The 17,203-nt window shown below is 34.5% G+C and overlaps 2 protein-coding genes across 2 annotated transcripts; one reads left to right on the top strand and one right to left on the bottom strand.

Annotated features, from left to right (window-relative positions):
• Positions 1-574: 574 nt before the first annotated feature.
• LOC129322214 (uncharacterized) lies at positions 575-9,435 on the bottom strand. The gene is made up of 13 exons (XM_054968375.1): positions 9,208-9,435; positions 8,865-9,023; positions 8,404-8,652; positions 8,134-8,253; positions 7,558-7,638; positions 6,561-6,656; positions 4,416-4,511; positions 3,807-3,860; positions 3,512-3,715; positions 2,521-2,646; positions 2,186-2,251; positions 1,755-2,054; positions 575-1,504 (listed from the first exon to the last, which is right to left on the bottom strand). Exons 1-13 carry the CDS (start codon positions 9,268-9,270, stop codon positions 1,028-1,030), a joined length of 2,091 nt encoding a protein of 696 aa, XP_054824350.1. The 5' UTR covers positions 9,271-9,435; the 3' UTR covers positions 575-1,027.
• A 901-nt stretch (positions 9,436-10,336) lies between these two features.
• LOC129321958 (protein FAR1-RELATED SEQUENCE 5-like) lies at positions 10,337-12,077 on the top strand. Its single transcript, XM_054967970.1, has 2 exons — positions 10,337-10,883; positions 11,974-12,077. The coding sequence occupies exons 1-2, from the start codon at positions 10,337-10,339 to the stop codon at positions 12,075-12,077; spliced, it is 651 nt and encodes a 216-aa protein (XP_054823945.1).
• Positions 12,078-17,203: the final 5,126 nt, after the last annotated feature.

The following is a 17,203-nucleotide window of genomic DNA, read 5'->3' as shown; positions in this document are numbered from 1 at the left end:
GGACTCAGTGGTGCACGCCTTGCGCAGAAATCAATTTGATAACGACGTCCTGATTTTACGTTTTCCTCGGCTCACTGGTCACTTCCATTACCTATCCTTTTCTCCTTTGATGTAACCAAGAAAACCGACTCTTTTTTTTCAAACAAAATAAAATAAAAAGGCAATCCAGATTTTCTGCCATAAACCACGCCAACTTTACGGCTTCAATCATATCCGCAGGAGAATTAAAACAAAACTCGGTCTTCACAAATAAGAATAATGATCCCCATGAGACTTCAAAATTATGTCACGTTCAACGCGTGTTGTCGTCATTTATACTCTACTTTTAGACAGACACGACTTTCTATTTCCTTCCTATAGCACATTTCAAATTTTTTCTGATATAAAAAAAGTAAAATGAGTTAAATCCTAAGAACTTACTTAAATTAAAGCACGCCTTCAAGCTTAGAGTGCTTAAAGAGGTTTGCACATCAATATAGCCCTTGCATCGACTGTAGAATTTAATCCCGTGTCCTTGTAAATTATAGATCCGGAAACTCAATAAACTTATGGGTTCGCAAAGTGGCTCATTCACTGACTCTGAATTCAACGAGATTTATATTTTGGACCTGAAATAAGACAATGTTTCAAGATGCTTGGAAGGATCTTTGGAAGGCCCAAGTAAGCCAGCCCATAAGCTTTAGAATAAGAATATGTGACATTCAATCCCTAGTCATAAATACTTGAAATAGAGATTAGCCATTTCCATACCACAGCCACCATAACACGTCAGTCACGAGGAGCTCGGTCAGCGAGGGTAAGATGTATGTTATCGTATAAAATGACCCCAAAATTTCGTACATTCACGGGCATACTCCATAGAAATCTTACAGTCGACAGTGAAACACTCGAGATACATCCTTGAAATCTCATCAAATATGAGCACCCGAAACTCTTGAATCTCCGCTAGTACATTTCATTTCATCCAAAAGTTTTTCCATGTTCTTTGATAGCGCCATAAACACTTGCACCCTAGTGCGTAATCTTCTCACCGAGGACCAGATGAGGAACGAGGCTTGGCCTTTGCAGAATTCAAATGCTGGGTGACAAATATAACTCCCATCACAACTATGAGGCATCCAACCAGAGTGCTGAAGAAGAGCGCTCCGGGATGCCTGGTCTGGACAAAACCGTATATACCACTAGAGGTTACAAGAATGAGGTCAATGAGCCCATCGTTTGAGAAGTCCTCACAGATCAGGGCATGAGTTGGTGAACCAGGAAGTTCAATTGTAGCCAACAGACTGCCTCCAGGAGATATTAGCACGGCTTCTTGTTCTCCAGCTGCAAGGATAACTTCCTGATTGTCATGCACTCGCAAGGAGAGAGGCTTCAAGGTAGGAACCACCAGACCACCTTCCATCATCCCTGACGGGGAAGGCAGATTTGACCAAGTAACACCAGTTGAGAGCTGCCACTGCCAAACAGCGCCATGGCCGTGCAAGCCAGGAGAGTATGACGTAATCTGCAAGGAACACAGTTTTGTTTTTTTTGTTTTTTCAATAATACGGAAACACTACTGATTAAAAAACCACAACAGGTGGAAAAGAACTACATACAACACATTCTTCCTCTCATCATCCACCACCTTCAAACATATAGGTAAGGGCAAGGAACACAGTTTACGAAGTCATTAATTCCATTATCATTAGGATTATTCTTCTATCGGATCCCTATTACCAGTACACGCACTAGGGAATTGGACAATAACATACCTCTCCTCGATTAGTCAAGAAGATAACATCACCGTGGCTTCCTTTCCTATGCTTGTGACCATCACTTCTTGGAATAAGTATAGGTGTTGCCACCTCTAAAGAGGATATATCTGAAGCTCGACCAAAGCTTCTAGAAAATTCTCCATGTTGGAACAAGTTAAAATGGGTAAAATGACAAATAGATACATTAAAGAGTTGTTCCCGAACTGGCACACCAGATGTTGCAACAGCCCAGCAAGGACGTAGCACTTCCATTGACCCACTGACTACAGTCTGCTCAGCACCATTGCCTCCGACAGCCTGAAAGGGAACTTGTAATCTATATATTACATCCATATTCTACAATGCTTAGTGCTTAGTATGATGATCTAGCTGTTTGAATTCAAGAAAGAGGGAATTTTTTTTTTTTTTTTTTTGTGGGGAGCGCGGACCTGCACATGATCTAGAACTCCATCACCATTAACATCAGCATGAAGACCACCTTCCTGAAGATGAAGCTGGGATAGACAAATTCATTGTTACACAAATTGCAGCGGTGAAATAATTACATTAAATACAGACAAACAAGTAAAGGTTTTGAAGACAAGGAAAAGGAATAAGCTATGATACAACCTTCCATACTCCCAGAATAATATGTTGTTTTGATATATATGACTTTATCTAAATCAAAGAAATGCATGGCAATTTTTTTTTTTTTGGCCAAAAAGAAAAGATATGTATGGTAATTCAATTGCCAAGTCCATATTGATTAGTGCAAATACATTACCTTGCAAATAGTTCGACCAGATGCCAGATGAAGAGCTTCAATCCCCTCTTTTTGATGAGCCACCACAACATTAGGGACCCACCAAACTTGAGTGTAGTTTGTTATGGTCGGTACATAAGGTAGAAGCTGCATCCAAAGAGCAGACACATTATGACAAAAAATAAAACTACATCCTAAGTTGGGGTGCCCCTTATATCTGTCGTAATGCCAACATTTTATTTGGCAGCGACCTTGCTCTCCTAAATACCAATGAGCACATGCATAAATAAACCCCAAATAAAAGGATCAATACAGGGTACTGTGAATATATGTGCCTGAATGTTTTCTCTCCAATTCTCATGCCAAAATATTTAATAGACTATCCTAATCTTAACTGAACGAAGCATGTTACAGTACAGGAGAAAAGAAAGATTGGTGTCATACTAGTACTGCACTATTGCTGGTAATCAATAATCTAAAGCTCAATAATGTTGCAACAAAATATAAAGCCGACAGATGAAAGCCATAGATGATCCAAATGAATGCCAATGCTACCCAAATCACATAAAACAAATAACAGATTTACAATAGTTGACAAGCATACAGGCAGCTACATAACCATATGAACAAAATGATAGCTCCCAGCTCAGAACATGTTTGAGAAGAATCTCAACATTAAAATGCTGAAAAAGAATGTTTCAAGCAATGAATTTTCCAATTACAGCCATCTTAACAATTATCATTGTACCAAGGCCACATCTTGCAAGATCTACAGAAAAGGATTCTTTTCCCATGACACGCAAAACAAATTATACAATATCTATTATAACCTTGTCATAATTATTTAACAATTTCTTCTTATTACCCTTTTTTTAATTCAGTGCCATAAAAGCATTTTACATCCAAAATATCACTTTTTTCATTCCATTCCATTCTGTATACCAAACAATCCCTAAATGGCATGCATCTCTGAGCAAGTATCAAATGCAAACACATCGTTTGCATATTTCACCTTTTTAGGTTTTGCAGAACCAGCATAGTTTACAGCTTTCCCAATTATGTTTGAAATTTTTTTTGATGAGTCCTTCCCAGGAGGATTGTTTTCCTCAGGCTTGTGAAAAGGATAATTCACAGTCTTTCCAGGTATTCTCTTCGATGATTTCCTCTTGTGCCGCTTGAAGTGTGCCAGCTTCAATAAAGTATCCTCTCTCCTATCCTGAAGCATAAATGCAATGTAAATTCTATTTGGAAATTTGAATTCAAGATTTAGTACATAAGAGTGATAAAAGTTGAAAAGCATATCGTACCCAGTGATGTGGCATGACCCCCAGGATTGATTCTCTGAACTCTCTACATTCAAACTAGAATTTCAAATGTCACCGGAAGCTATCTTTTAGGGAGACGCACTTAATAATTATTAAAGACAAGACATAGGCAACACCATTGATTTGCAATAACATCAAATTTGAAGAGAGAGGGGGAATAACAGATATATTAGAGATGACAAATATCTCCTCTCCGTTTTAAAAATATACACAAATCTCCCATGAAACAAAATGCTACCCTACACTTAAGTCCAATTTCAATCTTTTAGAGAGTAAAAAACAAAAATTAAAATTGGACTGAAGTGTAAAAACACACAAACAAACACAAGAGGTTTGTTTTACCACAGGTTTGTGTAATTTAAACAAAACTCATGAGAAGTCTACATAATTTACTCAAAAACTTAACCACAACATGAAGTCTGGTGTCACACACACACAAACAGACAAAGGATAGGGGTTGGCAATGGTTGATCCTGGGGAGTTTAAATGAACATATGACAGTGTCTAGGATATTTGAAACACAGACAATAGACAATGCTGCACCTTTCATACACATTTTAAGATTTGAAAGAACAGCTAGAGTGAGCCTACCTCTCCAGGATGACGACTATTCAGAGCATGAACATCAAGCTTGAAGTTATGTTGTGGAAGTAGACGTGATTCATCTGAAGATAGTGCTTCAATGTTCTAAACAGCAAAGGACAGGATAACGCTGTCAATTATTAATATTTATTATTTTTTTTTGGCCTCTAATGTTTAATATTATTAGTCATGCAGCCCAAATTAAAATCAACCCCAAATTCAGTCAGCCCTGTGCAAGATGGTAATTTCCAACATATTTCATGATAACAATAGGATATTAAAGTGCAAAAACAATTATTAAGTATCTAAACATTTCTCTAAACTGCCTTTATGAGGGTGATAAGAATAACTACACAAAAAATGTTTGCTGGTCATAATAAAATTGAGCTCAATCACTCCATAAGGAGTTAAGAGGACAATTGATGGTGCAAATAAGAAATGTTGGCTGCTCAATTCAATACCGTTTCAACTGTAAGAAAGACCAATGACACCAAACTGTCACCAGTACAAAAGAGTGTGGCCACAAGGTGACAGGTGGCAAAGTCCAAAGCTCCAAAAGGTGGTATGGTGAGGTAAGGTAACTTTGTCATTGGTGTGAGGCAAACATCTTTTATTAAGAAATAAAGGGTATAAATAAAAACCTCAATGCAAATTTATCATGGCATAGAACCTAAGATTTAATAGTCCCAAGGACTTGCTAGAAACCAAGTAGTTTGCATGACTGAGCCGTGGAGGTGCTTCACAAAATACGGAGACATGGAATCTACAGTTTTGATGGACCATCCTCAAAATTGTAAAAATTTACTTTGTTTGGACCTTGTTAGTCTTCATTAGGGCTTTTGCCCTTCCCTTTGTATACTAGGATGGATTTACAAATAAATGACCAATTGAAAAAAAAAGGGGAAAATAGAGGGCAACAAAGCTTCAGCAGAGATAAACAGTAAGAGGAATGACTAAAAAATAGAACTAAAGACATAAGATCATCATATCAGAGGGTCTATCAGCAAAATCTACCTCAGAAGAAGGCCCTAATTCCCTCCAGGTTTACTTTTCTTTCCTACCCACATAACAATCCTGCTCCCACATAACCACATAGAATAAGTCAAAAGGTATGGTTGGTTTTTTCTATGCAAAAGCCACAAACAGCCAGATTTGACTCATCTATCCCCTTTAGCATGCATATACTTTGGCTGGTTTGCACTGTAAGCGAAGAAAAATGTCATCTTAGTGAAATAAAGGATGCAGCTACATCAGATACATGGCTTCCCCAGATGCACCACAGAGGCTGTTTGAGATGCTTTCTCAGCACATAGACAGCTGCATCGGCCATTTTTGACTGCACTGTCACACCAACCTAAGTATGATAATGAGTTCACTTACTCCTTGTAAACCATTAAGTGTTGCAAAAGATACACTTTGTTTGGTCACTAGACTTCCTTTGTTCACTATGTGTTTCAACTTGCTGAATGGAATGATTTGATCTTTGAATTCTACTTACTTGTATCCTTGTACATGCTTCTTCCATTTTCTGATTCACAATCCAAATGCCCACAAATTCTCTATATCTGATGCTTTTTGATGGTTCACCGTTTCCTCCGGTATGACCTTTGTTTGGACTGCAGCGCTGTATATAATTAATACAATCCAAATTGTACACCTCATAATGCAGTCTCTCCAGATGGTTGTTAGGAATTTTCTGAGATAAGAGACAATAACTCTTTTATTTCCTCCGTGAAGTTTTGTGCAGCTTTGGAATACTGTTCTTGGTATTCTAATGAGCAGAGGTTTCGTGCACAGCCTATTTAGATCACTTTTAGCAATTTTGTTTAGAGGTTTTGACATGACAATGAACCAATTTTGATAGCTAGAAGGATTTATGAGCCAGGAAGAAACGCAAGTGATTTTAAACAGAGTTGTCTTCCTGTGCATCATCTTCTGGACAGTTTTGTTCATTTGGCTACTTTATGGGCTTCAGCCCTGAACTTTTCGGGTTGTTTTCTGTTTTAGATTTGCAAAGGGATCATTTCCACTCATTTGAATTAATGCTTTTCTCGTTGTTTCTCCTGGTGCATTTGTTCTAGGAGGTCTTGTCCTCGCACTCAGAATGGGATTTTTAGTATCTCTTAAATCTATCCAGAAAGGGGGGAAACATACCTCATTTTTTCGGGTCCATCTTTCAGCTCCAGATCGTCCAGCAAATGCATAGAATGCAAAATGCCGCAAATCCACATTTCCAGAGTTTTCAGAAGCCTACAAAGATGATAAACACAACAAATAATTAAAGTTTAAGAGCTACGCATAGAACAATGAAGTAGAATTGACCTGCCACATTCTTTGAATAGAAAGAGCAATTTGTTAAAAAGAAAGGAAGAACACAAAAAAAGAAAAGAAAAGAAATTAAACCAAAAATACCAAAACATTCAAAAACACAGAACTTGATTGAAATCAAAAGGCAAAAAAAAAAAATCAATGATGGACAAGAGATATTACTGAAATTCATCAAAACAATCAGATACTACTGAAGGCCCATAGCCTCTAATATATCAAACTAAAAGTTTGCCTTTTCTATTTTAATAAAATTCAAGCATACATGCCTTCCTTCCTTATCCTATGTACTTAGTTCTTTACTTGTTCACCAATCACAAAAAATGAGCAATCAACTGTTTCCTATACAAGTACCAAAAACCTGATAACAAAATTTGGTCTTGAAGGATTCTTGTTCCAGGGAAATTTAGTCTTATGTAATTCACAGCATAATAGAATTAGTTTTCATTTTTTTCCCTTTTTCCCCTTAAATTCACTAGATCTAACTTGACATGATAAAATAGAAGAAAATTAATTCAAAATGTATTTAATTCCCAACAATAACCACTCCTAAATTTTGAGAAGTCACAGATAAATCTCTCACCCTGATTCTCTATCTTTAATAACTATTACCGCCTGTCTTCTAACATATAACAATTTTATTTTCAATTTAAATGGAGGATAACCTTTCAAAAGTTTAACTCCTTTTAATGGGAAAAGCAGAAGGTAAATCCAGTGTTAAAACCATTACAATTGCACCGAGCTTAAACATATCATCATCCCTTATTATTCTAGATTACTAAACAAAGAAGCACTTTAGCATCCACAAGCAGCAGGATGCCTATACCTCCTTTTCAGTAGCACTTCTCCGATGCTGCTCAGCATACCTGGCTCCCATTGCCATTTCTTCAAAAGGGTCCACAAAAATCTAAAAGTCGGAAAAAAGTTACTTGATAAAGAAGCGATACAGACCTACATTCAAACAATTAGATTCACTAACAAAGACAGCATCAGTACAATGTTACAAAAATTACCAAGCCAAAAAGGTTATATTGGAAGATAATACCGATAGTAATAAATTCATAAATGGAAAAGCAGAAATACAATATCATTATTACTCTAGCTCTATGCATCGTGATCTAAGAAAATTGTGAAATTCAAAACGCAGCAGGAAAACTACACATACATCATACTTCATCAACCTCAATTTCTAAGAATCTTCCATGTCTGACTTCAGAATTTAAAAGGAACAGATAGCTGTGATCTACATAAATAAATATATAGTTTTGAAAGAGGATGACAAGACATCATCCGCTTTAGATAGTAAAGATAATGCAATTAAAGAGTACAAAAGGGCATACATTTTTAGCAAATAAAGAACAGGTAACTAAAAACAGTTTCAAAGAAAGATAGTAACTCATACATGAGATTGCATTTCCATCCTCCCGCCAACAATGATCAATCCTGTATCTCCATGCTTTAAAGTATAATTGCTAACAGAGATTGCAACTTCCCTATGGTGAGCGTTATGCGGAAAGTCCTCCTGCCATCAACCAGTAAACGAACTAGTGAGCTAGAAAATAAATAATTTGAAACAGACTATTGTAAAACTGCCTTTGGAAATAGTAAAGCTAGAATACCATATGGTGTTCGGCCAAAAAAAAAAAAAAAGACCACCATACGATGAGCTAACCTGTAAATTATTTTCCCACAGCTTTTGGAGGTTAGAATCAAAACACATAACAGACCAACCAGACGTTACTACAACAAGAACTTGTTTATGTGGTTGCCCAACTTTATATCGATCAATATATCCAGTAGCCATAGCAACTGGGCGTCTGCCAGACATAACCCGAATTTTGTCAGGCAATAAAGAAACCTCAGCAAGTAGACGTGCCTCATTGAATCCTTCATCCATACGCCTACCATGGGGTTCCAAAACCTGAGACAAACATTATAATTGTTTAAACCCAGTTGCTGGTCATATCACTTGTAACAAAATTATAGAGAAAAAATTTCATTAGTGTCTGAAAGTGATAGATAGGAGAATACTAACAATCCAAGTAGAAAAACAAGAAATATGACAACGGACAAGATTGTCAGAACTAACGAGGCTGCGAAATGAGGAAGCAACTCAAGCAAGTCTCAATTTACCTGAATTTTTGCGTCATGTGTAGCCACAAGAACTTCCTTCTTCCCATCCCCGTTTAAATCAGCAACCAACGGCGGCGGAAGGCGTTCGGCTTCATATTTAATCGGGTATTCATCAAATAGATGCATCCACGCATCTTTAAATGATACGCCACCTTCGTGCTGACAAGTGAGGAAGCGAAGCACGATAAACGAAACACAAAATTAAAATCCGCTCCAATGAAATTGACAAAATATGGGTACAATGAACCAAAAAAAAATTACATCTTTTAGAGAGCAGGGTTCGAGTTACGAGGGTTTATACTATAGTCAGATGAAGCAGCGGAATAGAAAATAAAGAAGTTACCTGAAGAGAGAAGAAAATGGCGAAAGCTGAAAGCATAAGAATGGCCAAATCCCGCTTCCTCATATCTTCGATTCTTCTCAACTTACATGTGTTTCAGTTCATAAATCACAAATCATTTCTCGAGTTAATAGCAGCAACCCAGGTGCAGAGACCAAAATTGAGCTTCTGAAGAACGACTTCTGAGTTCGCGACCTGTGCGTTCGGGCATGTGACGGAACTACGTTTTTCTTGGGATCGGCTTGTCTCCACTGACTTCTTTCTCCATTTCCTCTCCATTTCGTTAAAACGCAGCGTTTCATTTATTGAAAAAAAAAAATCTGAACCGTTCACTTTCTTCAGTTTTTCAAGTGAAAATTATCCATCATTACAACTTCATTTTAGGTTACATATGTTTCTCCAACAGGGCAGGAAATTTCTCAATTTGCCTCCAAAACCAAGAACTTTACAAGTGCTGTGCGATCAAGAAGAGATAGTCGACGAGCGTGCTCATTGGTTTCATCACTTTGCTGATTATTTTTTCTTTGGCTCTATACACATGCACAGATGCTTCCTTAAGTTATATATGTCAATTGCTTTAACTCTGTTTTTAATACTTCATTTAAATGGTGCTGGTTTTCATAGTTTGCTCTTAATATACATTACAAATCAGAAGACTGAAATAGTTAATTGTATATGCTTATATGAAGAATAGGATAAACTGAAAGCTGCATGACGTCAATGGAAGAACAATGAGGGGAGAAAGGTGAGAGACATACGTAAAGCATAGGACAGGGTTCAACAGAACCTCCGGGTAACGTGAGTGGGATGTTTAAATTGAAGTCTTTTTGGTCAGGATTTAGTGACGAAATTCTCATGACAAGACTCTTGTTCTTAGGCCTCTGATTTAATCCTTGCATTACATGGTACATCAGTATCCAGTTAGATAAATAGGAAGAGTAGGAATCTATATATGTTGCTTTTGTGTGGCTTGGAATGTACTACTCAAGTATGTGATATTATTCTTTCTTATTGTTTATATAAACTTCTGTTAAATTATTTTACAAGTTTTAGTGTAATATTTGTGCATAAGATTTATATTTACAATCAATTTAAATTGGGTGTCTACTTGTCTATTTTTCAGGCTTATATGATGGATATAAATTTGACTCCTAGACTTAATCTTGAATTTGACAACATAGAAGACTCATGGAAATTTTGGCAAGATTATGGAAGGAGAACAGGTTTTGGTGTTCGCAAAGAGAGATTTAATAAAAGTAAAAAGGATCAGTCATATTTAAGTTATCTATATGTTTGTCGTAAAGAGGGGGTGCAAAAACTCGACAAACGAGACAAATACACTAAGAATCCTAGACCTGAGACAAGATCAGGTTGCCAAGCTAGAATGAAAGTTGTACAAGTAAATGGAAAATACAAAGTAAGTGAAGTTTTTCTTGATCATAATCATGACCTCCAGCCCCCTGAAGCTGTCCACATGTTTCCATCATTTCGTGAACTAACATCGGCTCAAGCTTTTGAATTAGAAACTGTTGAGAAAGCTGGGATTAATCAAAAGTCATCATTTAAGTTGATGAGTGAATATGCAGGAGGAAGAACCAATCTGGGATATACAAGAACTGATGTAAAGAATTATCTTAATTCAAAAAGACAACGAGCTATGTCATATGGTGAAGCTGGATGTATTTTTCATTATTTTGAAGAACAATTGGTGGCACAAGCTATCTGCCATCAAATTAATATCCCAAAGAAAAGAAAGCCTTGGTTTTCACAGTCAATGTAGTTATTAAGCATAAATCTTGCATAAGATACCATAGTATAATCAACCATAATCACAACTATGGATATATCTCATGCTGATTAACCAATGAGATGTCAGACAAGGATATATTATTTTGGCTTTCACATCACTAGACATAAAGGGTAAAGCAAGACTCACTTGAGTAGGTCAAGCAGCCTTAGAATTGAATGGCGTGCATTTAGTTCTAAAAATATCAGCCCATCATAAAGGAGATAATCAGATGATATATACATAATGCTGCCAAGAGTTATTATAACCCAAAAAGAAAAAAAAAATTGTTTTGAGAAAGCCTACCCTAAGTAAGAGAGGAATGTGCAAATGTTTGGGACATCATAAATATTCATAATATTATCAATCTGTGGAGACCATAAAAAAACTCTAAGATCAATAACTTCATTTTGAGGCAAAGATAAGATCAATATCTAAGAAAATGAATCCTACTTGGCAAATGGTAGAACTCCGAGCACCAAGCTAATTTCACCAATAACTTATCAAAACATGAAAAAACTGTGAGAAATAGTCCTTCATACTCTCCAAAAGAGGCTGTCACATTCAGTATCAAAATATTGCACTTACTATAGACATAATTGCCAAACTAAAGGATGCATTTCAAATTAAAATATATCATTGCAGTCTGATGAAAGAATTGAAGAGGCAATGAGAATTTTTGACAGACAAGATTGAGTCATCTTCTAATCCTTTTCCAATCTACATATATGCACCAATTTTGAAGAGCAAGTAAAAAGGTCTGTACATGCACATAGAAGTTTTATTTTGCAGTCACCTAGTTTATTTCACTGCACAAATCTCAAAACCAATAGCCTTTGTTCAACTATCAACAATGAATAAACATTGATATTTTATTTTACACATAATGTCCTCAAATCCCACCAGATCACAAAATCCCAAAAAAGACAAAGCCCTTTTTTTACTTTTTAATTTTGTTTTCTACCCTTAACAACTCTCATCAGCCAACAATGCCTACCTCAAGTTTGATCTGTCGGATATCATGTATGGTGGAGGAGATTTTCCAGTAGAGAGGGCAGCCCATATAGAAGAAAAGAAGAAAGAATAGAACAATCAAGACAACACGGAAAGCAATCCTCGATGTAGATGACGCCATGAAATTGTTCTGTTTCGGTCTCTTGTTCTTGTTCGACTTAGCTTCAAAAAAACCTGCAACCTGATTACCTAAAATGAGAGCAAATGGAGAAAGAAGTCAGTGGAGACAAGCTTGCGATCTACGACTAAGTTCCACTTGGAAAACTGAAGAAGCAAACAGCCCAGATTTTTTTTAACAAGTGAAATGCTGCGTTTTAATGAAATGGAGAGGAAATGGAGAAAGAAGTCAGTGGAGACAAGCCGACCCTATTTTTCTTGGGGAGGATTGCACTACAGCCCAGAAGGAACCTATTTGCATCACAGGCTTAATAGAATCTAAAATAGTATCGCAAGTCGAGAGGCCTTTCTTGAAAAGATAAAATTATCTCTTAAAAAAAGAAATGGACGGGATTGTTGTTTACAAATTTTTTATTATAAATTTCTTTTGGAATAATTTATAATTTTTTTCAACGAAGTATAAATACATGTACTACTAACTTATTTAAATTTCAGTTAAATATAATTAATTATAAAATAATTAATTAATTATAAAAATAATTGATTAATATGATTAATTTTAATTATAATTAATTATGTTACAACGTAATTTGTTTGGATATTATTTTTTTAAAATTAATTTTAACATAATTAAAAATATTTTGGATAATTTAATCAAAATTAATTTTAACTATATAAATTATCATAAAGAACATTATTCTTTAAAATTAAATTATCATTAAATTTCTATATAATATTATTAAATTTGTTAAATTTTATTTAAGAAGTAAAATATATTATTTACATTATATATTTGATTAATTATAAAAGTTTAAATTATAATAATAATAAGATTTTAATTTACGTAAATAAATAACTCAATATATCTTAGTTTAGATTTTGATAAAAGAAAAAGATTTAATTCTTAAATGCCAAACATTAATTTTATAATAACTAATGAAGATGATAATATACAAGTTAATCTCTAATAACATCGTGGATATGAATTATATCTGATGAAGATGTTATGAATGATGGTAAAGATGAATATTCATCAACGTGATGATCTTCTTGATCTTCATACTCTATTTGATCTTCTCTTTTATGATGCATAAAATCAAAATTAGAATTAGATTGTCTTCTAATGAAATTATGTATTGTCATTGATGCAACAATGATATGAACTTGTATATCATAGTTGTAGCTAGGCATATTATGTAAAATTGTAAACATTTTCTTCTAAACTTTAAATGTTCTTTCTATTGTGCACTGTAAACTTGAATGAAAGTAATTAAAAACCTCATTATTATTTGCAAATTCAGTGAATCTTTTAAAATTAAAAAGATGGTCGTATTCCCTTTTATATGAACTAAGATATTTATTGGGTGTTAGAGGCGCATTCACCAAATAATATTTACCTTATAAAAAAAGAGATTATTATCAATGTTGTAAGTTGAAAAGTCCAATATAAATAAATTAAACTAACAAATATACCTGAAGGCGGATGTGGAAAGTTCATTGACTGAGTTGCCAAAGCACATTAAAAAATGCAAGCATCATGTGTAGTACCATCCCATCTAACTAAGACAAAAGTAAAGTACATGTCCCAATGACACACATCCATTACATTTTGCGTTGGGACTCCTTTTCTTTTAATATATTTTGATTTTTCACCGGCAAGGACTACACATGGAATATATGTACCATCAATTGCTCTAATTGCATTTTTGAAAAATGGCTAATATCACTTATCATTTTGTTTTTTGTTTGATACGTGATGAAAGAACCTGTCTTGTGATTTGATATATTACATTGCAAGTTTAGAGCAAGCTATTAAAACTTTATGGAAATGTCTGTGAATAGTCTCTCCTGAGTGTTGAAATCTTTCTTGTGCCATCTTGTTTCCTAACTTATGTCCAATTGTATTTAAAAATATTGCAACCATTTCTTGTACTCTCATTCGCCTAGCATCTTCAGTCCGTGATGTATCAATTCATTGCATAATTGATGAAACACATGTAGTTTCATTTTAAACATTTTATAGCAATAAATTAGATGTCCTTTTAAAATTTCATTCACCCATAAAATGACCTATATATTCACTATTTATTTATGGCTCTTTGCACAAATGTTTTGCTGCATACTGCCCAATCAAAACATTAACTTTTTGGGCTCTCTTTAACCTATTTTTATGGGACTCTTCCACACTCCTTACTACCTGTAACCAAACACATAAATAACATGTGCACTTAATTTCAATTATAGATATATCTAAATAATTTAACTATACAAATATCAATAACTTTTCCACAATATTAAAATACTTTAATAGTATATATAAAAAGTACATAAATAGTTCAAAGAGTTATATAAGTCAAATTTAACAATATAATACAAATATGTCAAACTAATCTTTAAGTAAGATAATATGTTCATAACAAGTTTTACAACCCTCATACTCAACCATTTTTATAGCACTCATATCTCAACCACTTTAACATAGTCTGTCTATTATCCTTCATGATAAAAAACATTACCCTTGCCTCTCGGGACATGAAGAGAAACATGCATCATAAAAGCCAACATTTGCTAGCTACAACTTCCTCCATTTGTTTAACTATAAACATGACTTGAGGAATTGATGTTTGCTTGGCCTCTTGAGATTATTCCTTTGCTATTTGAGCTATCACACTCATTGCATCTACTATTTGACTTGTAATAGGTGCCTTGTTCTTTTTCCTACTACTACTACTTTCACTTCTCTTCCTCTTACCATTACCTCCACTTAAGGTTCCCTGAGAAGTTTTTAGAATTACTCTATTGAATTCACTGCTTACTCTAATAGTAGTTCCTGAAATCTCATCACTATCTCCTAAACCTTCTTTCAAGTTAATATCCTTATTTTCCAAACTTGGGCGATGTACATCTTCGTCCTCACCTTCATTCCTAGTGTAAAAATTAGGTAAAACTCTACTTGCAGGTGCCTATGCTCTAAGTCCATTGGCTGTGGTACCTTAAAACAATTCGATTAATTCATTAACAAAAGGTAATCCTTTATCTTTGAAATTTTCATATGATGGATTTTCCTACACATACATTACCAATGATATTACAGAATACACAAATAAATAAAATAAATGCATATCCTAACATAATAACATCATACCAATATCTTTTTTTCTCACCAATCATCTAGAGCATCCATCATATTTTTTGTGTAATCCCATCCCAATCTTGTCTCATTTGAAACCAAGTTATCCCAAAGCACTCACTCTTTTCTCATATTATCCCATCTGTTCTTAAATTGCTGTTTGCCATATTTTTTTTAGTCTTCTCATTGAAGATAGAAATTATATTTTGCCATCTTGCTTTGGTAAAGCTACTATCATTTCTTTGTGATTTTTGTGTTCCAAACATATGTTAATAAATATTCTAGTATTTTTTTGGTCCTATGAAGCTTTTTTTTATCCTTATTCATTATGCTATATAAAAATTAATTATATGAGAATATAAAAATCAATTATAGCTCTAGAGTTGATCTTGAATATATTGATGATTATAAAATAACAACTTCACAAGTACCAACTTCAAAGACTGACACATTAAAAATCATCTTCTTGATAAACTCAAAGAATAGTATACATGCACATAGTTATTGTAACATCATGAAAATCTAAACTTGATTAACTAAGTTAACCAAGGTAATTGGTGAATTGATGAGATATGTGGTTATAGAGGTCTGATGGATATGTTTGGTTGTGATTTCAACCCTAAACGTGGGTTCGAAGGCGAGTCGGGTCACTTGAATGTGAAAAGAAGAAGAAAATAGAATGAGAAGATGTTGTGCCATGCACTGCAGCTTGTGGTCAAGCCGCCGTGGCGCATGGCCAAAAATAAGACTATCAGTTCATGTCTTTATGTGAAAATAGAATAGGAGGAAAGGAGAAAATGAAGAACGCGACTTGGCTCTACTAAGGCACATATATTGAGACCATTAGTGATCTTTTAGAGCTTTCAAACACCCAAAGTAAAGTAATTTATGCCTTTCTCTTCCCTTCTCAACCATATTTACAAGGAGTAAACTTAGGGCTTAAGTTGGGATATTCATTTTTGGTCCATATGAGTTTTGATATGAACCCATTAGTTAAAATGGATATAATAGAATTTGTTTAGGGTATTTAATCCTAACATTAATAATTGTAAGAGTGATTAGTTGTTGGTAGCCATTAATATGTGAAATTTAGTAATTATGAGGTTGTTGGGAGTGTTTGTGAATCATTAATAGTGGTTTAATGACTCATTAGTGATAATATGGGTCAATGAAACCTAGTGAACCTATTGAGTATGTTTGGGTGTGAGTTTATGACTTGGATGAAAGAGGATATGTGGAATTATATTATTGAAAATTACCAACGATAGGGCAATGATAATGTTCTTGTAATATGATTATAGTATGATTCAAATTGGCACCATTCAAGCTTGGAAGAAGCTTTAGAAGTAGTTTTTGTTAGAGGTAAATCCTTGACCTCTCAAAGGTTTAAGGTAATCAGGGAAATCCTAATATGGATAGTTGTATGTTAATTAGTTAATTATTGAAATTTGTGATTTGAACTTGTTTGTTGTTTGGAAAGTTATTGATGCAATTGTTGGCAACGTGTTATTGATTCATGATAATACTTTAAAAAATGAAGAATTTTATGTATGAGGTATATTTGTGTTTAATGATGATAATTGACAACATGGTATCACGAAAATATGCTACATACAATATGCATAATGTGGACAGTATTAGAAGTGAGTGATGATTGTGAATTTTATCACAAGTGCATAATATGTGTCAAAATATGCATAGCATGATTATTAGTGAGAGTTTGCCTAGGGAGTGGAGTAGTTTGTAAATCAATGGGGTACTGGTGGCGATTGTTGGAATCGGGAGCTTGCCTTAGTATTAATCGTTAGAATTGAGAGGTAGCCATTATCCTATAGTTGATTTGAGACTGTCCTACTTGTTTGAGTATATGAATGTAGCAAGAGTCTTTTAGAGTCTATTGAGTGTGGTTGAGTAGTCGAGGTAAGCTTTTGGCACTTGTGTGTGAGTTTGAA

This window comes from Prosopis cineraria, unplaced genomic scaffold (assembly GCF_029017545.1).
Source record: "Prosopis cineraria cultivar Desert tree isolate PC_DT_omini unplaced genomic scaffold, ASM2901754v1 PC10, whole genome shotgun sequence".
NCBI classification, from domain to species: domain Eukaryota; kingdom Viridiplantae; phylum Streptophyta; class Magnoliopsida; order Fabales; family Fabaceae; genus Prosopis; species Prosopis cineraria.
This window is presented reverse-complemented; position numbering and strand designations above follow the sequence as displayed.

What these genes read in the sequence shown, in the direction of transcription:
- LOC129321958 (XM_054967970.1), top strand. Translation starts at nt 10,337, where the DNA reads ATGGATATAAATTTGACTCCTAGACTTAATCTTGAATTTGACAACATA. An exon ending in GTCATATGGTGAAGCTGGAT is followed by an intron (nt 10,884 to 11,973) that starts GTATTTTTCATT and finishes AACTCTCATCAG; the next exon opens with CCAACAATGCCTACCTCAAG.
- LOC129322214 (XM_054968375.1), bottom strand. Translation starts at nt 9,270, where the DNA reads ATGAGGAAGCGGGATTTGGCCATTCTTATGCTTTCAGCTTTCGCCATT. An exon ending in CCATTTTCTTCTCTCTTCAG is followed by an intron (nt 9,024 to 9,207) that starts GTAACTTCTTTA and finishes CTCACTTGTCAG; the next exon opens with CACGAAGGTGGCGTATCATT. An exon ending in GAGTTCTAGATCATGTGCAG is followed by an intron (nt 2,055 to 2,185) that starts GTCCGCGCTCCC and finishes GTTCCCTTTCAG; the next exon opens with GCTGTCGGAGGCAATGGTGC.